The 23,756-nt window shown below is 35.9% G+C and overlaps 2 protein-coding genes across 2 annotated transcripts; one reads left to right on the top strand and one right to left on the bottom strand.

Annotated features, from left to right (window-relative positions):
• Positions 1-1,701: 1,701 nt before the first annotated feature.
• Positions 1,702-4,231, top strand: LOC113297967 (LIM domain-containing protein WLIM1-like). Its single transcript, XM_026546592.1, has 5 exons — positions 1,702-2,040; positions 2,798-2,894; positions 2,984-3,018; positions 3,126-3,215; positions 3,642-4,231. The coding sequence occupies exons 1-5, from the start codon at positions 1,903-1,905 to the stop codon at positions 3,837-3,839; spliced, it is 558 nt and encodes a 185-aa protein (XP_026402377.1). The 5' UTR covers positions 1,702-1,902; the 3' UTR covers positions 3,840-4,231.
• Positions 4,232-4,311: 80 nt separating this feature from the next.
• On the bottom strand, positions 4,312-5,515 carry LOC113294985 (probable glutathione S-transferase). The gene is made up of 3 exons (XM_026543349.1): positions 5,490-5,515; positions 4,874-5,141; positions 4,312-4,774 (listed from the first exon to the last, which is right to left on the bottom strand). The coding sequence occupies exons 1-3, from the start codon at positions 5,513-5,515 to the stop codon at positions 4,397-4,399; spliced, it is 672 nt and encodes a 223-aa protein (XP_026399134.1). The 3' UTR covers positions 4,312-4,396.
• Positions 5,516-23,756: the final 18,241 nt, after the last annotated feature.

Here is a 23,756-nt window from a genome sequence, read left to right as displayed (position 1 = left end):
ATCCAAACCTGAACGTAAAATCACTTCTAAGGTTTTTAAGTTTTTATTTTAGTTAAAAGGTAATCTAGACATTTTGTATATGTGTTAGGATATCCCATAACCATTTTTTTAGACATTAAGAATCAAAGTGAAGCCCCTCTATTGGAGTGTGACGCCCCAATAATAGCCTTCTGCTTTAATGATCAAAGTTCAAAACCAGCTTATTTCACTGTATGACTTCCTCCTAGTTTCTACTAATAGATAAAAAATTTTTAATAGATAAAGCAGGTATTAACCTGAAATTACAGGACACAACAAATTAAGAACAACAACAGGACCGACTGCAAGTAACTTTCAAACATGACCAAGTGACGAATCTTCAATAATAGAGTCTCAGTTAACAGAATCACGGTACTAGAAACCAGTGACAGTAGTAACGCCCGATTAGACATGGGAGAAACCAGTAATAATAGTAATCGTATCACCCGCTTACATACGGGAGAGCTTGGATCATTGAGACACGATCCACAACCCAAGAACAAGTTTTAATTTTCGTCTCAAACCCAAGACCTTCCAAGGGTGGTTTATCAGAAACTTTGCCTGTCGGAACATAGATAGCTCTCCGGAAAAATTGTCGGAGCTGCAGTTCCTGCGTGCAGAGATCATCACCACTCTTGGGGCAAGTAACAAACAGACAATGATCCGAACATAAGAACCTTCTACTAATCCTAGTTAGTAAGTTCGTGAATGATTCACGAATCGTTCGTGAATGATTCACGAGTCATTCGCGAATTTTTCCGTATCACGAATTTTACCGTCTTATTCGCGTACGTTTGCAACTCCGAATCCAAGTCGCGTATTATGTGGCATTCCCTGATTATTCGCGAATCGTTCACGAATTTTACGTATCCCGAATGATACGTCCGTTTAATTCTCCATAAATTCTTTAGATTTTACTTTTCAAAGACCTCACTTTTTGGGCTTTACTGCCTCCCGAGCATACACGACCGAATATTAGACGTGTTGTAATTTTTATGAAACAAAAACGACTGAAGAGATTTGAAGGTGAAGGTGAGAGAGATCTCAAACTCACTAACCAAGCATCTAAACCACCATACGACGTCCTCTTGGATAACTAATGTTGTATATATTATTAATATCATCATATTAAGTTTATTTTTTTCTTTAAATAACTCACACATATGCATAAAAATTGGTCTATGACCTTATAAATACAAATTATTTGTTATATATAGATACCGAATTTTCAGAACCGAACTCACATTTATAAATCGAATTATACACGTACGTATGCCGTTCCGAATTACTAACGAATCACGTCCCGTTGACCGAATTTTGGACCAAATCTGGATTTTACAAAACCGTATAATACTCGTACGTTTGTGGTTCCGTACGTTTGCCGAATCCCGAATTGCTAACTAGGCTACTAATAGATAGTAACAGGATATTATGCAGTCTCCACAAACTCATAGCCACCACTGCAACTCCACTTGATCCATGTATATTAGATTGGGATTGAATTAGTAGCATTTTTGAATTTAGTCCACTCATCAATGGTGTATTAAATTGAGATATGCGACTTAATCAATTTTGTAAAAAAAAAAAAAAAGATTTCGAACTAGTCACTGTAAAAAATTGATTTTACAGTGTATGAGTTATTTTCTTATTTTAATTTTCAAAACTAGGATTCCCTTTTGTTGATTATAAAAGGTCAGTAGACTGCCCTTATGTCTGACCATCATCTTCTGAGCTGGGATTTTTCATAGACAGACAGATTCTCATCTACTTTCTCTTACATATTCCCACTAATCTCTTGATTCTCTTCTCTTCAACTTCTTCATTCTTATCAAAACAGAAATAAATTAAAAAGAGTGATTTATTTTTTAAAGAGAAAGAAGAGAAATGGCAACTTTTGTAGGAACAACCCAGAAATGTAAAGCCTGTGAGAAAACAGTCTACCTGGTTGATCAACTCACTGCTGATAACAAAGTTTATCACAAAGCTTGTTTTCGTTGTCATCACTGCAAGGGTACTCTCAAGGTATATATATATAAAACTATTGTACTCTGCTCTGGTATTTTTATCTGCAGCCTTTCCATGTCAATGATTGATTTTAGATCGTCTATGTTGTTTAAATTATGATAACTTGATTTGGGTTTCTTGTTTTGGAGATCTGTCTCCTCGTTGCTTTATTGTTTTGTATGGATTGAACTTGATCACTTCTGAGTATTGGTTATGATCTGCTTTATTATGCTTGAACTAGTACTTATTCTTCTTTAATTTCAAAAAAAAAAAAAAAAATCCTGATTGGGGTTAATATGATCTTATTGATTGTAATTTTGGGATTGTTGCTCACTTGATCAATGAAGGGTAATATAGAATGTTATCTGAAAGGCTGTGCTTCTTTTTGTCTTCCCAAATTAACTTTCAAAACTTTCTTATTCGATCAAGAATTATGATTTTGTCTGCCCTATAACAGTGTTGTGTTTTGTTAATTAATTTTTGGTTGTCTGTTCTTGTTTTCTCTCTTTGCTATGTTGCATTTGGTAATGCTCATTAGTGAACTGTGAATTAGATTTGATGTTCTTTTGTGATGAGCCATAAGTTAATTCGAATTTGGACAAATGGTTGATCTCTTGGCCAAGTTGAGTAAGAGTAGTAAATTCATCATTATCTACTTTTAGGGGTTCATGGTTGCCTTATTGAAGCATCACATGTTGATTGTTCATTTTGTGTCTGTTTTTCCTGCGTTTCTATCTATTTTCACTTGTTTTTAATATTCAATTTTCGTTTACAGCTTAGCAACTACAACTCTTTCGAAGGTGTTCTGTACTGCAGGCCTCATTTCGACCAGCTGTTTAAGATGACTGGGAGTTTGGATAAAAGTTTCGAAAGTAGGCGGCAATTTCTCAGTAGCTTTTCACAAAATCTCTTTTTCTTCTTTTCTTATGTTAATATAAATCTACTCTATTTTCTTTTCTAGGTGTTCCTAAAGTTCATACCAGGTCAGCTGATCAGGTATTCCACGGATAACTTTGATGAATCCCTCGCATTTATATGTAGAAGTTACATGGTGATCAATGTTTCTCAGTTATTAATTTTATCGCTTGGTTGAAATTTCATAGGGCAATTCCAGCAGCAAAGCTTCAAGTATGTTTGCTGGAACTCAAGATAAGTGTGTTGCTTGCAAGAAGACCGTGTACCCTATTGAGAAGGTAAAATTTCTCTCTTTTTTTTTAATTTTACTTGTTACTCTGGACATCTTTGAACACATATCAATAACGAATCCAGTGAAAAGGCTTGTAGGATAGGCCATGTGTAAAACAATCTCTACACGTATCCTAACTGCAACAGTCTGCAATGAACTATAGTGAAGTATGCTAACCTTTCATATGAGAGACTTAGTTCTTTTCGATCCATTACTGTGGAGCACTGGAGCTTGAGTTCTGATTTCCCAATACTTCAAAGACAACATGTCAAATTTCTATGTATATCTGAATCAGTTTGTTACCAAATACCATGCCTGTTGGTGTTTTTTTTTTTTTGACCTCTGTAACTTCAGAACAACAAAAATCAAGTATTACTTGAACCATTCTCTAACGCAGCCATTGATCAATTTCTCAATTATGTTGCTTTTGCAGGTAACAGCAGATGGAGTCTCATACCACAGGCCTTGCTTCAGGTGTTCATATGGAGGTTGTGTGATCAGCACATCCAATTACATTGCTCACGAGCACAAACTTTACTGTAAGCACCACCACACTCAACTCTTCAAGGAGAAGGGCAACTTTAGCCAGCTTGGCAACCAAGGAGTACCTGAGAACACAGTAACCATATAAACCACTTCAAAATATGCGTCCTCATGGAATGTTGATCACATTGAAGCACTCTGAACCGACAATGTGTGATCCCAATACCTAAAGCGGGTTGATTAAGCTTGAGTTTAAGAGGCAACATACGGCTTAAGTGTATACAGTACTAGAGTCTTTTTTTATATGTTAAAAAGTTTTTATGAAGAGATTGCTACTCAGACTTTCAAGTTTCAACCAAGGAGAGCTAGATTTGTTGTGTTTGTTTCTAATTTCTAAATTCTTTAGAATGCTAGGTGTTTGGATAAATAAATCAAGTGATTTTGTGTAAACGTTCTTCTGTACTCCTGAGCTTTCTACAGCTGAAAAATACAATGTTGTGCTGTTGAATATTTTGCAATAATTCTTGTAGTGCTGGTCAATATGTTGGTCTGGTCAATATTTTCGATGCACGCAATAAAACTTCAAAATGCTCTCTATTTTCATTCAAATATAAAGGCATACACACTAAATTCAAAATGCAACTAGTTAAGGAAAGCAAGAAGCCAGTAGATGCAGTTTCTCAACCGAGATTTAAGAAAGATAACTTATTGAGGTGGTGGTGGTGGTGTCAGGTACCCGTACTCTTTTACACCTTTGAAAAAACCCACCAATTCGTTAGTGTCTGGGAGATTATTTTTTACCACAGAATTTTGTTTGAATCTTTCAGTCCAGGCATGCAGTTTAGGGAATTTATGAGCTTCAAGAAGCTTCACTCCTGCTACTTCTTCCATAGGTTCAAACCAGTGAGCTACAAATGCAAATGCCAAGTCAACAGCATTAATCTTATCACCACCAAAAAACTTGTTATCATTTCCAATTGCACTTTGTTCTTCTATGGTTTTCAGTATTTCCATAATGTCTCCTTTGGTCTTCTCATGTTCTTCACCAGATGGTGTTTTGAAAAAAGTTCTAAAGATCATACCCTGCAAACAAACGAAAACCACAATGAGAAATGGAGTTATTATGAGATAATAAAGTAAACACTTTTGAACTTAAATCAAGTATTTGACTACAATTTATACCTTTTCATCACTGAACTTAATCCAAAACCTTGCAATCGATTTCTCGTATGGATCTTTCGGTAGTAACGGATAATCGTTCGGCCAAGTCTCTTCGATGTATTCACGGATAACCATGGACTCTAAAATTGGCTTTTCACCATGAACAAAAACCGGTATCTTTTTATAAACAGGGTTATACTTCAATAACATTTCGCTCTTGTTCATCAAATCTTCTTTTATGTATTCATATTTGATACCTTTTAATTCTAAACCACATTTAACCTTGAAACTGAAAGAACTGAACCAAGCTCCAATCAACTACTGATGATTCTTCTCCCGTAGAGTGAGATATTGTTGTTATTGCTCATATGATGGTTAGCCTTTCTATAACGGACACACTTCACAGTTTTTGGTCAACTTTTTTCTTCCAGAGAGTTGTGTTCAGGTCCCGGTCAACAAATTGATTAACCCTGACTGGCTTAATTTAACCATCCAACAACTTAATCATTAAACCGATTCGATTTGAGTTTGATCTTTTCTTTTTTACTTAAAAGTGCTTGAGCACTATTAAAGGGTCTTTTATATGGAAGTTTGCGTGCACAATCACAATACTTCATAAAAATGTTCTACCTATTACAATGCACCATTCAAAGATGAAGTCATGTCTTCTTCTACTTATGTTCTACCTATGACAATGCACCATTCAAAGATGAAGTCATGCCTTCTTCTACTTCCTCGGTCCCAGTTTAGATAAAGGTGTGGGTATTTTTACGCAATTAAGGAAATGGAAAGAAATTAAATATTTTCCATATCTATCCTCAGTAATACCTCATAAAATATTTAAATCTCATAGTTTTTAATTCCTAGATTCTAGTGTAAATTTGCAACCTAATGGATTCTTTAAGAATTTTATTTTGGAAGTTGAGCCTGTATTATTTTAAGTTTGTGTATGATTTCAAAGCAAGGAGAGAGTTTTGGAAAAAAATATGAAAACCTTTAAGTAATATGTGACTTGTAAAAAAGTCTAAACCTTCATCTAAAATGGGACGAAGGAAATACGTTTTAAGGCGACATATTGACTTCAGAGTGTGAAATGTCCGGAAGAAAATTTGTCGAAACATTCATTTTCCCCTAAAACTTGAATGTTCAGGGAGCGTAATCCACTTGTTAGAATATAATGAGTCAATAACTTCTACAATGATATGTTGTAATTAAAAGCACGCCTCAACTTTTGTGGAAATAAACTCATAAAAGTTTCCATGAGTCAGAAATGACTTTCCACTTTTATTATAATTTTGTGCTACGTTGATGATATTAATGAACCAATATAGTTTAGCGTGTGACAAAAGAGATTCACAGTCTTCAATAAGCTATTTTTTTTTTGAAGCATTCAATAAGCTATTCAACCTACAGTAGTTGGTGGATATGTATAATTTTATTCTTTTTAACAACAATGTCACACCTATTGGGATAAAGAAACTTCTCGACATAAGCTAGTATGACAATGTTAGCAATGGAAGGGTCCCTGATGAAAAGAGGGTTAGACGTGTTGATATTATACCCACATTGGTATACTGGAACATGTGAAAGAAAAGACATAAATTATGGTAGAAGATATGTTTTTTTTGTCTTTTCTAGAATAGAGTCAGAGATGTAATTCTGACTCCAGTAGCAATGATACATTGTAAATGTATCTACCGTACATGGGACAGAGATGTAATTCTGACTCCTCTAAATGAGAATTGGAAACCTTGGTATAAGCATATCATGAGAATGGTACAAGAACTGTAATGGTGAGTATCATATATTAGTAGACAATTACAAGAGGTATAGGGAGATTAAAAAAGAAAAAACTCATTATATTCTTGGAGAATCTCATACCCTAGACGTCAACTTTAATGGAAATAAGAATTTTACCCAGTTAATACACTTACTCAATTCAGTTGTTATGCTATCTTCATTTAATCAAATTTTGTATGGTTTTTTTTCTAGATTCTGTATGATGTGATCCTAGAATATTGGTTACATGATAATTTAACTGATACTTCGTTATCGGCAAAAAAAAAATATCGAAGAATTATACCCATTGTCTGCTCTTATGTATGGAATGAAAGAAGTATATTATTTCCATGAGATTGGAATACTCTAACGAACTCGAGAAATACTCTAAAGTATTTGAGATATAAGGATCATCTGTATAATCAGAATGAAAAGTGCATCAACTTCATTAACTGTAACAGTCTAAAGCAAATGAGATATATCTTTTTTTGTTACGTAATAAGGCCACACCACTTATTACGTGAAGCTCATAAGAAAATATAAACAACTTGTTGAATTATTTTTTTATATAGTACCATGCGATGATTGGATCATCACAAGTAGTAATCGATCGAAGCAATGCACAATCTTTGTTTCCTAACTAGTATAAAGATTAAAAGTTACATGAAATCTGTAAGAACCAAGAGATAATTACACTTTGTTAAGTTCCTACGAAATATGTGCAGACGATTATCATACGGAAACTCACAGTAAGAATGGAAATGCATATATAAATTGCCTCTATTGAATGTGAAAGGAATAACATGTTAGAGAAAATAACGAGCCAATTAGTTTCTTGAACTGTAAATCACGAATACTTGGATAATTGAATCCATATCGTCGCCCACAATGTAGTGTTGGAGATTAACTCATTCAGGATTTGATATAACCATTAAGACACTTTGGTTGTGGCATTATATTATATATGTTTTGAAAGAACTCAAATGGACATCATTCTTTTATTTGAGTGAAAAAGAAAATGGGAATTACAAAGATTGAAAGAGTCCAAAGTGATTGCATCTCTCATAATCATCGCTTTCTAAAGTACTAGATGCACCACCACCCCTCCCATTATGCTTTTAAAGTACTAAAGCATGTTATTCATTTCACAAAGTCCTTCTTTAGTCTATAGGATTGAGACCATCCTAAGACGCAAATGGTAAACAACCCATTCTTTCAAAAGAAACAATGTGATATTTATGAACATATCCATTTTGTGATTGATGAAAATGAAAGTACGGCATGAGCCTGATTGATGCACCCTTGACACGAGCAAGATCAGTGCATGCTTTCAGCAGTGCCGAAGCTAAGTAAAGAAGTGAAAATAGGCTGCAATGGCCTATGCGCAAGTCCAAGCCATTTTCTAGGATTCGTAAAACAGTGGTTTCAAAACGAGACAAACCCATAAGAAGCCCAAGTTTTGAAGATAAACAGAAAGATCAAGGACCTTCTAAAATCAAGACATGTGAAGAAACCCTAGTGAATTTAGAATTGATTCTTTTGTCAGAGCAAGAAGCTATAAATATACCATTTGATGAAGATGAAGATAAATAAGAAGCTACTTCAACTGAGGGAGAAGAATTCAAGGAACATAAGAAGAACAAGAGGAAATGTTAGAAACGTATTTATTCGAAGAAGACTAAAGATAAGTTGGATATAGAGACGATAAAGAGAAAACAAAGAGCAACTGATACCGGTGATAGGTTCCATTTGGAAAATTATTTTGTCACCATTGCTTTATAACTAGGTCATATTAGTCATGGTTACTTGGTGAGTTGATCAATTTGCTTCAAGCATGTTAATTAATTTGGCATCAATATATCCTTTAAATTAAATGGTAGTAATTGATCAAGGTCGATAACAGTTAGTGCTTACTTATGATACTTGTGCATCCAATACCCGCTTCCCATAAACACTTGCATAACCCCAAAAAGAAAATGAGAGCTCAAGTTGTGGGTAGTAGAGAATATTGGCTTCTCAACTTCCCGAAGAATCTAGAAAGAAGGATATCTGGTGGAGTTGCATTATTTCTGAAAGATAATAAATTTGTTGCTGGAGATATTATAATCATGGAGCTAATGGAGGATATTACGTCCATATACCCTTGAATACCCTATGGACCACAAAAATATTCTTGGTTATTCTTATATGGAGGTATACCTTGAATAGACAATTCTTTTTTCTCCGGTATACTTAGGGAAAATACATACATATTCACATTCAAAAATGTACTAGGTAAATATATATACTATTAAAATGTGGGTTTTATTTTACATGCATGAATATATGAAATTTATTGTAACATAATTTGTTAAAATCTCAACTATAACACCGAAAATTGACAAATGAAACCATATAATCAAAAAATATTTGTATATTAAGTTATGCAAAAAAAAAAGGGGCAAGACTTATATTATTTATATAATTATAATAATCAATTATTCTTATATATGGAGGTAAGTTCCTTAAGATGAGACAAGAAAAAATTATGGCTTGTATTTTAATATGAAGTTTTTTCTTAAATATAACTGGCCTCAATCGGGACTAGAAACTTTTATTCTTGTATGGATTTTATTCCTATATGGAGTATTCTTATGTAGATGTTTTACTGTATACCCTACATTTAAAGAAATGGTTGAAAAATAAATTCTTTTTTATTTGAGGAGTTTATATATAATTATCAAGATCATGTATGGCTGATACTCAACGGTTGTAGATTGGAATTAGACTTTGATTATGGAACTAATTATTGCTAATATAAGAGATTATGTGATAATAGGTACCAAATTATAAGAGATATGGCGACGAAAACAACATGTCTTAGAAGGAGATAATAGGTGGAGCTAAGGACCCACTATGAATACACTAACGTATCTACAATTACATCCTCGAGCGGCAGTCAAACGGGGGCGTGAATGTGAGATGCCAGCGGAATGATCGGCCGGACTTCATACCATTCAGAAGTCAATTCCCTATTGAAAATGCAGGGACACCAAGTACACCACCAACTTTTTCATTCGGAAACCTGTATGGACAAAACCTAATACTATTGCAAGTAGACCAAGTGAATAATCCCTGACAATATGTATATAAAGTTTATATCTCTACCTCTTCTCAATCAGTATGTGTATAGACAAGAGTCCATGAACCTGATTGTTAAGAAGATTACGGACGATCTCAAAAAACCAATATCCAAGATCATCTAGTCATATCCAAATAGTCCAACCGGAATCCCGCCAAGTAATTAAACTTGTTATCTATCTTTCAAGATACGAATTCTACAAGAAACGAGTTTCGTAATCGATCACAATTAGATGGACATATCTACTAAGACTGAATACGAACAATTTGCGTAAATTCAATTACAAAGATAAAAAAATATAATGCGGAAAAGGAAAACCATACGACACCAAAAGTTTTATTAACGAGGAAACCACAATAGCAGAAAAACTCAGGGACCTCGTCAAAATTTGAACACAAACTATATTAATCCTCTACAAACACTAGCCTACTATCAGACTTGGACTGGAACGTAGTTGAGACTGAATCCCCTCTCCACGTCATTTTGTAACAGTCGCGCTCCTTATATCTCTTGAACCTCGCAAGGCTCTATGCAATTAATTTCCTTAGCTGTCGTCTTTTACAGCCTAAGAGTTGCTTTAACTGGAATGAAGACTTTTTATACCAATCTTCCTCTAACATATAAGCCTATTTGATTTCCGTTTTGATCAAAGATTAAGGTGGGGAAATCTGTTTGCAATGGTCAAAGCTAGCAAACCTCACAAATACGGAACTTATGACTCCCGAAGAGTAGATTCTTAACTACCTCTAAAGAACAATCTTCAAAAGATCAATTAAGATCAATTTTGAGATATTTATCTTGAGGAATCGCAAAGTCTAAGACGAAAAGAACTTTGCGATTATTATCTATCTTGCCTGAAAAAGATTACGAAAACCTCGATAACAGAAAAACAAGATCAAGATACACAAATATCAAGGTAAAAATAATCAAACCTGGTTTCACGAATCCCCGAAGTGAAGTCTTTTAGTCGTAGACCTAATTATGTTTCTCAAAGGAAACTTAGATATATAGAGGACGACTCTAGAATCAATTAGGACACAAAAGGGATTGAATTTATCAATTGAAAAAGCGTCTCTATTTATAGGTTTCAAAGACCAAGGGTTGATTAGAATTCAAGCTACGATAACTGGGGAATTAAGCAAAAACTTTTAGGTCTTGAAAATACAATGGAAGAATATACATTATGAATCGTATCTGGAACCGTTTATAATGATTGTTCGGTTCGGAAAGTATGCCAAAGAACTAACAACAATTTGATGTTCATTTAAACACCTAAGAATTTAATCATGATGCACACACATAAATTTTTGAGTGATCAATGAAGTCTCAGAAGTGTTTGAGAGAGTTCTTGCAATGTTAAACATATTTAAAAAAAATAAATCTTTGAGCATCTGCTAAAAACTGCTGGGACAGTTGACACGACTGTTAATGAACCTTAAAGCTTGTTCACGAGTCAGGGTGCAAAGGTTTTTGATACGGGTTTGCTAACCTTACAAGACTACTAAAGTCAGTTGACCACGATTCGTGAACCGAGTTAGAAACTGCTAGCCTAAAATACCAACTCCAAGAATTCAGTTCAAAACGATTCGTGAACTGTTCCCAATTGAACTCATGGTTTGCGAACTGGTTCGCCAACCTTCTTATATTATAGAAACTCAGATGTATATGGTTTACGAACTGGTTCGCCAACCTACCCTGAGCGAAAATTCAGCAGTTTCTCTCATTTGATGTTTGAAACATTCCCAAGTGATAAAATCATTTGCATGGGAAATTTTCAATTGATCCACAAATTAATGCTAATGATTTTCTTAAAACTAATATTGTTATGGACCGTTGAATGTCTTTGCTAAAATCATATTTCGAGATTTTTAACAAGACAAGCTTGACTCAAAACTTCTTCTTTGTAAATCTACTAGAAGTCATACAACATCGTCGCAACAGATATAATAGTAGGATAGTGAGTAAAATAGAATGGTTCAGTCTTCACATACCTGATACAGAAGTTCTCCAAATGTATTCGTCCATCTTCAGTCTTCGAGGGTGATGTCTGATACTCAACTACCAAATTCTAACCTAGCCCGAGACTTGACTTAGTAGACTAGAAATCAAGATATAATTTTGATCATCTAATATTGAAAACAAGCTTGAGATAGAAAAACTTGTATGTTCAAACACGCTAGCTTCTTTGAGGTTGCGTTTGGCACCACTAGAATTCAATTCCTAGGTAGTTCCAAGTACCTAGAATTTGAACTCTAGTGAATTCCAACTACCTTCAGTCAAAAAATTTGTATTTGGCATGAAAGTTACAAGTGCTTTCATTATGCTGCTTCTTCAATTGCGGAATCAAAGAAAACCCAAGACAACATCTAAACTGATAAGCAACAACAATGGCATAAACAACGTGAGTTCTAGCAGAAGTAGCAGAGATTTCATCACCATCATCATTATAATTTATAAAACTCTCTTTCAAAATACCTTTCAATTCAGGAAACACTTTAACAATTAATCTCGTCACTAATTTCTTCAACCCTAATTCATCTCCCAGTTGCCTTTCATTCAACTCCGAGAATTGAATTACGGAAGTTCTAGTAAGAAAAATATCTGTACTTATATATAATGTAGAAACCCAATTGATCAGTACCCTTTTATGTAGAAACCCAAAAAGTATATAATATTTGCTAGTCCTGATTTTTTTGCTTCAAAAATTAATTAGGGTTGGTAAATCCATCAAAGGATGTTGAATCAAACTCCATCAAAAGATGATGAATCGACTTTATGAAAGAAAAGATCGTTATTAATTAAAATTCATGATAAAAACATGAGAAAACTGCGATATTTACCCGGATTAGGTTTGGGAATGGGGTTTCATGGCGAAGATTTTCACAAAGATGAGAAAAAATTAAAAGAAAAAAAAAAGGAAGGAAAACAAAGGTAGAATCAAACTCCTATAGAGCATGGCGTCAACTTCTTTTCCATTAAAAGAATGAAAATAAAATGACGGGAATCTGAAATTCCCTCTAAAAAAGTTGCCAAATACCCTTAAACTGTACTACCTCGTCCAATTACCTCCTCCCAACTCAACTCTTCCCTCAACGACGCTAGTGCCAAACGCAACCTTCTCTATAATAAATTCAAACACGCTAGCTTTTTTAAGTTTTTTCACTCTTTTCCTACCAACTCTTTATTAAAAAAATGTTTGGTATTTGTTTTATTGATTTTTTTTTCTCCCGATCTGGGTGTTTTCTCTTTCATCCCTTATGATGATTTTTTTCTTTCCCAACTAGGTGATTTATCTATCGCTATTGGTGATTTTATTATCTGATCTAGTCTACTTTCCTTCCTCCTCTCCGTGCTTTTGTGATTTTACCCTCTTTCTTTTTTGTTCTCTTTTCTCCCCGTTGTCTGTTAGATTTAATGGCTTCATCATCAAATAATTCATCTGAGTTTGAAGAGATACTACAAAGAATGAATACTCTCTTAGAAGAACTGAAAACTCATGCTTATGAAGATTTTGATGATGATCTAGAAATGACAAAGGCAGTTACTAAAAGTATTATATTCAAGTTTAACTTGAACGCGCGATTGGGGGATATGGAAACTAATTGGGGGATATAGCTACATGACAAAAACTGGATCCAGATATCAAATCTGGGTCACCCCTTATGTAATTATCTTTTTAATTCCTAATGTAACCCTCACTAATCAGGTTTAGTGGTTAATAATAATTAGTAAAATCTTAAGTATTTGGGGTAGATTAGGGTGTATTTTTATTTGAATTTGTGAGAGTAGAAGGAGGGAAAAATATTTTTGAGTGGAAATTTTTGTGTGCAAATGAAAGATGATTGTGAGGAGAGAATTGTTGTTGTTGAATCTTTAACTCAACTACAACAACAATTATATCTTCAATCTTCGGTTAATGATAACAACTCACAATTGGACTTATATGATGAACCAACACCCTTGGAATATGATTTTCGTGAGCATGAAGTGTTTTTTGAAGAACCAACCCAAGAAAGTAAACAAGTTCAACATACAAGCATCCCCAACACACAGGTAATGCTGCTAAGAGGTCGAAAATTTGACTTTTTTTTTTTTGAAACCGTCATTTTTTCTCTGAAAAAGCTTGGTGCCGGCATACTCATAGTATGAATACCACGACGGCACCACCAGAACCGGTACAGTATTCATACTACTTTCATGCCGGCAAAAAATATCCCCCATTTTGAAACAATTGCCGTCGTGGTCTTCAACCAAAAAATCCATGTCGGTACGCAGTTAACTTTTTACCTACCACCGAATATTCCATAGAATATCCAAACCGGCATGGTTCACTCCTAACTTTACCATGACGGTACCACAAGAAAAACATCCAGGAGTTAAAGATTTTTGAACTTAAATACCGGCGTGGTATATAAATTATCGAGCACGCCGGCACCTATTACCGGCGTGGTTTATAAATTACGGACAAAGCCGGCTTGGAACCTTACATATCGAGCATGCCGGTATTGAGAATCCCGGCATTAATGTTCAAGAAAATACAATGCCGGTACTGTTTAAAATTAGGAAGTGCAATTCCGGAATGCCGGAACATTATTCGAGAATGTCGGCACATGTTTCCGGCTTTGGTTGTTTTGGCGGTACTGTCGTCGAGCATGCCGGAACTAGTACCCGGCATAGTAATTTAATTTTATTTGGAACTAATTCAATTTTCTTTTCATTCATTCCTTAGATTGTGACATACATTGATCCAACAAATTCCAAACCGCTTGGTCCGGATACGTCCGAATACTATAAAATGCCTCTGGTATGTTACCAAACAATACTTTCACCTAGTTTTTAGAACTTTATGTGGGGATTGCTTGTAATTAACCTTATAATCTCCCATTGTTGTCCTTATGTAGGGAATAAAATCTCCAGAGGAAGCAATTGCTTGGGAAAAAGAGACGGCTCTTAAGAACATGTGTGTGTTGGTGAGGAATACCCAACGTTCAGATAATCGTTTTGAGATGGTTTGTGAGAGAAGTGGGTAATACAAGAAGAAGGATAGCCATAAGAGAAAGGGTTATGTATATCCAAAGAATACTAATAGGGTATACAATACTCGTACGAGGAAGGATAATTGCCCCTTTAAGCTTGTAATATATATAAGAGACAAAGAAAAAGGAATGGGATTGTACGGTGTGGTTTGGCCGTCATAACCACCGGGATCCGAAAGATTTTGTTGGTCACTCCCTAGTTGCGAAGCTAAAACCTCATGAATTCGAGGATGTAAAGATAATGACAAAATCATGTATCAAACCAAGAGTGATTCTCAAAGGCTTCACGAAAAAGGATAATCAGAACGTTTCTTCCCTAAGTACAATTTATAGCGCACAAGCAACCATTAGAAGGGTGGAATGGGATGAGAGGACCGTTATGCAAGAATTTGAGAAGATAGTTTGGGATCACAACTACACGTGTATCATTAAAAGAGGGCCGGACGAAAAGCCCCTTCAAATATTCATTGCGCATCATTTGCTTTCACAATTGGCTCATACATGTTGTGGTGTTCTTATGATGGATTGCACCTACAAGACAAACAAATACAACATGTCGTTGTTCAACATCGTAGGGAAAACATCGGACAAGGTATCATTCACATTGGCTTAGTTTTTAATGGAAAACGAGAGGGATCACAATTATCATTGGGCATTACGACAATTGGAATTATTGTTCCGGGAAAATCAATTTTTGAGGGTCATCATAACCGATCAAGATGACGCAGCACTAATGAATGCTATATCCGACGTATTTCCGGATGCACAAAATTTCCTATGTGCATATCATATAGGTCAAAATATGATAAAACATTGTCATGCTTTGTTTGAAACCTCTAAGGCGGATATTAAGAAGAGAATGGTTTCTCAACTAGAGGAAGATGTTCGCAAAAAGAAACTATCACCCGAAGAAGAAGAAGATGAAAGAGGAAAGATTAAAGAGCGAGTGGACAAAGAACACGATGAAAAACAAAAAAAGGTGGTTGGAATTTCTAAAGGATTGGGAGAAAGTTTATTGGTCTCTTACCGAGGATATATATGAAAAGAGATTGAACATGTTTATTGCCAAATATAACGAAGTGTATCCAAGTGCCGTCTCATATTGTTGGGATAAATTGTTGGATAAGTTCAAGGAAAAATTTGTCCGTGCGTGGACAAATCGGTATAGACACTACGGGAATGAAGCAACTAGTATAGCGGAGTCCGCTCATGGGAGATTTAAATATCTCATCCAGTCCAGCCAAGGAAACGTGGTTACGGTCACCGAGGCAATGTAGTAATACTTTAAGGCTAATATCGATAGGATCAAGAAGGCATTTGAGAAAAGCTCAATGGAAAGGATGACATCACATTTTCGATATGGTAATTTGCTCCAAGGAATAGAATTCAACGTATCGCATTGGGCAATAAAACATATGATTAGAGAAATGGAAAAAGAGACAAACTACGGCAAACCGGTTGATGTGTGTATTTTTCCCGACATGTCTTCACTGGGGATTCCGTGTCATCATATGGTTGTGAAGTATGAATAAGGTATACCTATTAAGGTTATTGATCCATTTTGGAAGCAACTATCTTTCGACCCTCCCCCTTCGGAAGCTCCCGGAAAATCACCATGGGATACAAAGGAGGCCAAGGAATTATATGAAGCTTACTCACGTGGTAACTCGGCTAGACAACAAGTATTGTTGAGCCATGTAAGGCTAACTACACGCCCATAGATAGCACAAAGTTAAGAGCCAAGAAAGGGAGATCCGCCCGGTAGACCACAAACTAAAACGACTAGGAGAAAACAAAGGAAAGAATTGAAAGCAATGAGTCAACGCGAATGTGAATACGAGGAAAGTAAGAAACGAGACCCAACTGGATGTGAGCTTTTAGAAGAAAGGTTCGCGGATGCACCGATTCCAAGGAAAATGGGTAGGCCGAGGAAGGAACGACCACCAAGTCAACAACAAACGAGGAATTCCTTATCCACACCACAAGCCGATGAAGTGCCGGTTCCAAAGAAAAGGGGTAGGCCGACGAAGGTACCTGCATCGATGGAACAAGAACAACAAGCCGAGGAAGCGGATGCCACGCATAGAGTCGAGGTTACAAAGAAAAGGGGTAGGCCTAGGAAGGTACCAACAATGATTAAACAGGGGGAGCATTCCGAAGTCACACCCATAGGTGAAGGGGCGGCTTTGCATCTCAAAACTGAAAGGCCGAATAAGGAACCTACACCAAGTCAAGTACATCAAGGTGAAAATTCTGAAGCCACGCCAAAGATAAGTGATAGCAAAGCTAAGAGACCAATGCCTAGTCATCAACAACACGATGGTGATGTAGTCTCTTTTAAAAGGCGAAGGGGTAGGCCAAGGAACTACGAAATCCCATCACATACTGAAGACGTTGGAAATGTAGAGATTGCAGAGGATGGATTGGATATACTTAAGCTAAAAGTTGGTAACATGAAGATGTTTAAGGATTCCCAAACAAGTAAGACTTATAGACATTGTCATACCAAAATAGAGTCATATGTACTACAACTTCCAGAGGTTATTCGCGAGTATATTGTATATACAGATGTCCCCAGTGTTTTCCATCATTGCGTTCTGGAAGCATGTCATATGGTTTTGGGAGGTTCTTTGGTGGGTCCTTTTCCTTTTTCTCACCGGCTTCAACTTCAGGTTTTCCTAAGCCATGTGAGGATGAGCCACCTGCGGGATCAGGAGGTACAAATTTCTCCCACTCAGCATCATCATCGCAGCTTGTGTCTCCCTCCGGGGGAATCTCCCGAATCATGACCTTACCACGTTCCGGATCATCTCGACTACGTCGAAAATAACGATTCTTCCGGCACACGTTCCGGCATTGTGGTCCAAAGAAATTCTACGCCGGTTTAAAGGTACCGACATTGTATGTAAATAAAATCCTATGCCAGTAATGTGGGAATTGTCTACAGAGATTTAACAAAGTAAGGTAATCAAAACCGACATGGCAGGTGAACATAACGATACTGCCGGCATATGTACCGGCATTGTACTCTAAATAACTTCCAAGCCGGTTTAGCGGTAACGACACTGTATATAAATAAAATTCCATGCCAGTAATATGGGAATTCTCTACAGAGATTTAACAAAATAAGGTAACCAAAACCGGCATGGCTAGTGAACATTACGCTACTGCCGGCAGGAGTGCCAGCGTTTAAACTTAGAGGGTTTCTATGCCAGTATTCTAATAACTTGCATGCAATAAAAGGGGGATACATGACATATAAACCGGCATTGTATTGTAATTTAATTGTACGCCGAAACTAAATTGGAATTTCAATTCACTAAATTCAATTTCAAATTCACTAAATTCAATTTCAAATTTCCTTTTACCTAGTACAAACAATAATCATGCAAGTTTCAATTTTTGTTTTTTATATTATGAAATAAACCCTAACAATGCTTCAATAAACATAGACATCACTTACCTCATCATCTCTGTTATTTCCTCATCATCATCTTGTTCAATAGATGCTTCTGATTTCGATTTACCACCAGGAATAGGTTTTGGTTTTTCAGGAGGTTTGCGAGGACCCATTCTTCTTTAGGTTTGAAGAATTGAATGAATTTGGTTTAGAGGATGGAGTTTAGTGGTTTTGGAAGTTCTTTTGGAATTGCGAAGTGAAAACAAAGAAATAGAAAGATGGAACCGTTCCCATTCTATAACCGTCAATTTTATGTAATTATGGAGTTTGTATCCGTCACATAAATGGAATGGGGGAGTTTGTAACGGTTACAATGGGGGATAATTGGTGCGACAGTTACAATGGTAACAAACCTTCATAGGTGTTGTCGAACTATCACAATCTATGCCGGAAGTCTGACGAATTTAACTGAATTTATTTATACTGTGCCGGCGTTGATTTGTTATTAACAACCTATGCCAGTAGTGATTCTTAATTCATTATTAACGCACCACCAAAAGGTGTAAGCAAGCAAACTGACCCAAATTGGACTTCAAATTAATACTAAGGAAATAAACTAAAAAACATTAAACACATACACAACGTTCCACATAAAATGAAAGGTCTTAAGTTAATTGCAACTAACATTATTTCTTGTAACGAGATTCATGATTAAAGTTTTTCAAAGTTGTTATAGATAGTGATAAAAGGATTCGTTTCAGACTTGTGAAGGAAATGGAATTTTTAGATTTAATAAAAATATATATACAAAAATATTAACAATGGTGAGAGGAACTGGGACTAATGATTCGGTCAATCTTCAAAAAATAGGGCTCAATGAATTATTCTCGACAATAATCGCTCAAAACATAAGTTATATGGACTCTTATTTTGCCAAAGTAGATTCTCAAAAAATTGATTGTAAATGTTAAGCATGGAACATCAAATCACCTAAGCTAAGCATGACCCATCTAATCAAATAACACCCAATTTAATCAAATCATATTTCAATTAATTTTTGATGCAAAAGTCTTAAAAAGAATTAATTAAATTACCCATGTATGAAGCTCGGCCTCCTCCGTCGTCCCAGTGTTGGGGTTTAACTCATCATAGTAAAAATGCTCTCAAAATAATTATTTATGGCTCAAAAATGGTTCACAGTGATGAAATAAAGAGAAAATGATGAAAATCGGGTGTTTGCAACGTTTATAATTGTTGCAAACACCGGTACAAAGAACGATAAAAGAATACTGATGTTGTCTGCGTAGCTGACTACGACCCACATGAACTGGTCGTTGTCACTGTTGAAGAACGATGGTTTTTGGCTGTCTGTTCTTCGTGCTCTTCATCTTCATCAATGGCAGCAGCAGCAACAGAGAAAAATGGTGGATTCTTCCTCTGCAGCGCTCTCCTCTCTACTCCCAACTCTCGACCTCCAACTCTCTACCCCTTTCCTAATCGACCCAACAAGCCTTTTTATACTCGACAGGCATTGAAATATTTCGAGTTAACTCCATATAATTTCTCTTCAAAACTGGCAGATACGAGAATATTTTCTTTCTCTTCTTTGCGTCTTCTAAGCTGTCTTTCCTTTTTTATCCTGATTTGATAGGGACGAATTTTGTTGAGTAAAGAAGAAAATCTTGTCCCATGCAATACGCATCGAATCAAATATTCGATGAAATATTTCTTCTGTACTGCAGTTCCCTGTTGAGCTCTGTTTCACTCGATCCAGCCCAATTCAGTTGATCCAATTGATTAAACTAACGCTGTTTTGCTCTACCAAGTCCAGCCCAAATGATTTACATTGTTGAATCTCTTTAAAACTGCCCGAGAGTTCGAATCCAAAATTCATGCAGACGTGAAAGAATTTCCCGCCAAATTCGATTATTTGAAATGTGAAGAAGAAAGGGGGCGCCCCTATCCAAAGGTGAGAGTCCGAATAACACGTGTCCTCCGGGGCTTTTACCAACTTTTCGAGCCGAATTTTCCAAAAAATGTTTATTTTCCAAAGGTGTCTACAAACACATAAAACACCAAAATTAGTACAAACTCGAGTGCCAACAATATATAGTATTGAGATCAAATTAAACAAAAAAATGTGTCTATCAAATACCCCCAAACTTATTATTTTCTAGTCCTCGAGCAAAATTTATTTTTGAAAAGATAAAAAGACTACACTTAGCACGTGCAGCAGGCCGTTAAACCGCTAGGTGGCCCTAGCGGCGGAGTGTTGTCTCCGGAGGGTTTACCAGAGGTGTACCCACAAAAACCATGACTTCTGACTGGTAACAAGTATTTAAAGAGCTATGAGGACATACATATTCTCAACCTATCTCCAAGTAACTAGAATGCCAGAGAAATTAATGGTGTCAGCTCTTAAATCTAACTGAAGAAAAGGGGAGACACATCCACACGGCTGCTAGATAAAGAGATATCCGCTACACAGCTAGATAAACATTGTAAGATGCGTCCGCTGCTTTACAGCTGGATAAGATTAGAAGAGAGATAAAAATGAGAGGGACATCTGCTACACAGCTGGACTAATTACGTGTGATGAGTTAAACCAGTGCTAGAAAGATCTTGTGCCAGATTGAAAGCAGACTAACAAAGCAACCAAAATGCATCTTTCTTCGACTCTCTCACAGTGCTCAGTAGAAACAACGCCTTCTTCGGTCTTCAACTGTTGATGATAAACTCTCGAACCTCATAGAACCTTGACAATTAACTCTTCTCTTCGATTTCTTGCTTGACTTATAAATTTCTTCTTCCCTATGGCCTTATTGAACAAAAAGAACGTAATGATGTTTTTTTTTTCATTTTTCATTTTTTTATTTTTATTTTTTTATTTATTTTTTTATTTATTTTTTTGAAAACAAAAAATTACAGGACAAAAATTTACATGGCCATGAGAGAAGGACTTTCAAAACTTGGATCTTCGCAACTTGTGATGTCTTGGTATCATGGATTCTAACAACTTATATCATTTGCTCTTATAACTTCAACTTTGATTTTTGAATTATTCTTTTGTATTGTTGCTTCTAAACATAAAACGTCTCCAACTTTCTTCATAGATTTTGATGTCGCTCCGCTTGTTGATGATGATAAGTTTCTACTGAGAGAGAGTCGCAATCCAGTAACTAAGACTACATTGTGAGGTTGCTTTGTCTTTCTGGCATTTCTTGACCTACTTGCCTTTCCATCATGTATGGTTAGGTCCATCTCGGTTACCCTCTAAAAGGAACAAGTTCTCTCCTGAATTTCAAGGATCTCAATGTCTTTTTCTCTAATGTCTCAAAAGGTTGTTATCCCTAGCATTCCAATTTCTATCTTTTCGGTGAGAAACAGTACGTAAACTTAGCTAACCGGATACCGTGTGACGCTGGAAGTTTCAAAAGTGCAACTAAAAAGTTCTTCCCCACCCCCAAACTTAAATATAACATTTTCCTCGATGTTCTAAAGATAAAATTAACAGCATGAACAAGGAGAAACAGTTACCATTTGAAGCAAAAGAGTTAAGGAAAGATATTACCGTGTCGCATGAGATTGGGTTACCTCCCAAGAAGTGCTAAGTTTAAAGTCTTCAGCCAGACATCGGAAGGAATTAGTCACCTCATAGAATCAAAAAGTAACAGCCGAAATAACTGTGTGTCTTCAAAACCAAAAAGAGCTGACCAAAGGAAACTACAATAACCCAAGAAAGTGAACAAGGATAGCATGCCCTTATGTAGTTTTCTGATTAAGATATTTATATCTAATTGTGGTTCAGGTTCAGCTTCTAAGAAAGGGTCTAAATAAAATATTTTCATTGATTGCGTTTCTTCATAGGTGGGATCCGAATCATTAGGTCCTAGAGTCTGGAAAAACTCAAATATGATCTTAGAAGCGCACAATAATAACCTAAATAACTGAGAATCCTCTAAGTCAATAAGATTTGACTTACAAAATTGACCACAATGAGAGTAGTGGTCACTCTTAAGAAAATGTGTCGATTCTAATTTCCTAAAGCATTTAGGTTTAGTCTCACAACTTAATATTCGACACATTTGAAATATAAACGTTCCCACATTTGGAAGAAAACTATTTGGTGGGAAAACAAATTCAATCTGGGTATCATATCCTGGGCAAACCACATCAACCAGAGGATGGGTTTCTAACGACTGAACTTCTTCCTGGACATCATTAGGTTCGGGAAAACGAGTATGAAAGTAATCTTGTAAAATGGTCGAGGCAGAGATATCAAGTCCAAAATGAGGGATCTCAGTAAGAGCTAAAGGTATGGCACAAGGAGAATGATAATCACCCCCAAACTTAGATTTTTGGGTATCTCTAGATAGACTAGCTACAATTTCCTTAATTTCTAGATCATTGGAATCCTGAAAATAGTCAATTGCTTCTTCGAGGTTATACTCAAGTGACGCATCCTCACTCATATTTAATAGCTCTACGAGTTCATTTTCTTCGTCTAAGACTATTGTTTCTAAGTCGCTAGACTCTAAAACATCATTCTCAAGGTAAACTCTTTCCTCTAAATCATTATCGGCTTTGTAAACAGGAAATACTATATCGTCTAAAACGGGGGTATCTCTAGTCAAATCCTCGTCCTTTTGAATAGGTGAATAATTATTAAAATTATTTGGATTTGAACTAGAAATAATATTATCATTAAAGAGCTCATTGGGAGTAACAGATTCCTCATCACTATGCCTATATATTTCAGATTCTTCATCAATACTATCCTCATCACAGTCCTCATTATAATAACATGAAAAAGGTCGAACCTCATCAAAACAAGTAGTGTTACCAATTCTAACCTCGTCATCTTGATTATGTGAATAACTATCTTCATTCTCAAGGGTATTATTGGATACACTATATTGGCAATTCAAGTAATTTCGAGCAATTCTTTCGTTCGTCTCAGCTATCCGCTTGAGGTGGTCTTCTAAAGAAGGTTTACTCATTATTGTATTTCTTTCGTCTATAATTATACTATTCATCTCGGCTAACTTACGCGTCGACTCAGCTAACTTCCTGAGGGACTCTTCTAAAGGAGGAATAGGAACAGAGGGATCATGAAAAGGACTACTTTTCAATAGTTTGATTGTATCCTATAGAGACGAAGAACTCGTACTATAATCTTCTTGCTCGTAAGACTGATGCATGTGTGGATAGTAATTGGGCTCACCAGGGTATGACCTATATCCTTCCAAAGGATGGCGTTCCCAACCACTATTCCCAACATGGTCATAAAAAGGATGATGTCCATATTCAAATTCAGGTCGATACTCATTGTATTGGCTTCTATCATACCAGTTCGACATTCTTAATTGCAATGGAATTCTACACAATCACAAACAAGGCTGACTCGACCAAATCAAACCTATAAAATCTAGCAAACAACAAGCATGATGGCTCCACTTAGATTGTTTTCTAGACCAGCTTCTATTCCTTCGAAAGGGAATTCGTTACAATTTGAGCACACCCCTCTGGAATCAATCCGAGCTAATGTAAGTTGAATCGAGGCGAGGG

The sequence above is a fragment of the Papaver somniferum genome, chromosome 7, assembly GCF_003573695.1.
Source record: "Papaver somniferum cultivar HN1 chromosome 7, ASM357369v1, whole genome shotgun sequence".
NCBI classification, from domain to species: Eukaryota; Viridiplantae; Streptophyta; class Magnoliopsida; order Ranunculales; family Papaveraceae; genus Papaver; species Papaver somniferum.
The sequence above is the reverse complement of the archived record's forward strand: the minus strand, read 5'-3'. Positions and strand labels throughout refer to the sequence as shown.

Excerpts from the sequence above, each read along its gene's own strand:
- LOC113297967 (XM_026546592.1), top strand. The coding sequence starts at position 1,903 with ATGGCAACTTTTGTAGGAACAACCCAGAAATGTAAAGCCTGTGAGAAA. Across the intron at positions 2,041-2,797 it reads ACTGCAAGGGTACTCTCAAG|CTTAGCAACTACAACTCTTT; the intron begins GTATATATATAT and ends TTTCGTTTACAG. Across the intron at positions 2,895-2,983 it reads TTTGGATAAAAGTTTCGAAA|GTGTTCCTAAAGTTCATACC; the intron begins GTAGGCGGCAAT and ends TTTCTTTTCTAG.
- LOC113294985 (XM_026543349.1), bottom strand. The coding sequence starts at position 5,515 with ATGACTTCATCTTTGAATGGTGCATT. Across the intron at positions 5,142-5,489 it reads TCATCTTTGAATGGTGCATT|TTTCAAGGTTAAATGTGGTT; the intron begins GTAATAGGTAGA and ends CAGTTCTTTCAG. Across the intron at positions 4,775-4,873 it reads TTAAGTTCAGTGATGAAAAG|GGTATGATCTTTAGAACTTT; the intron begins GTATAAATTGTA and ends GTTTGTTTGCAG.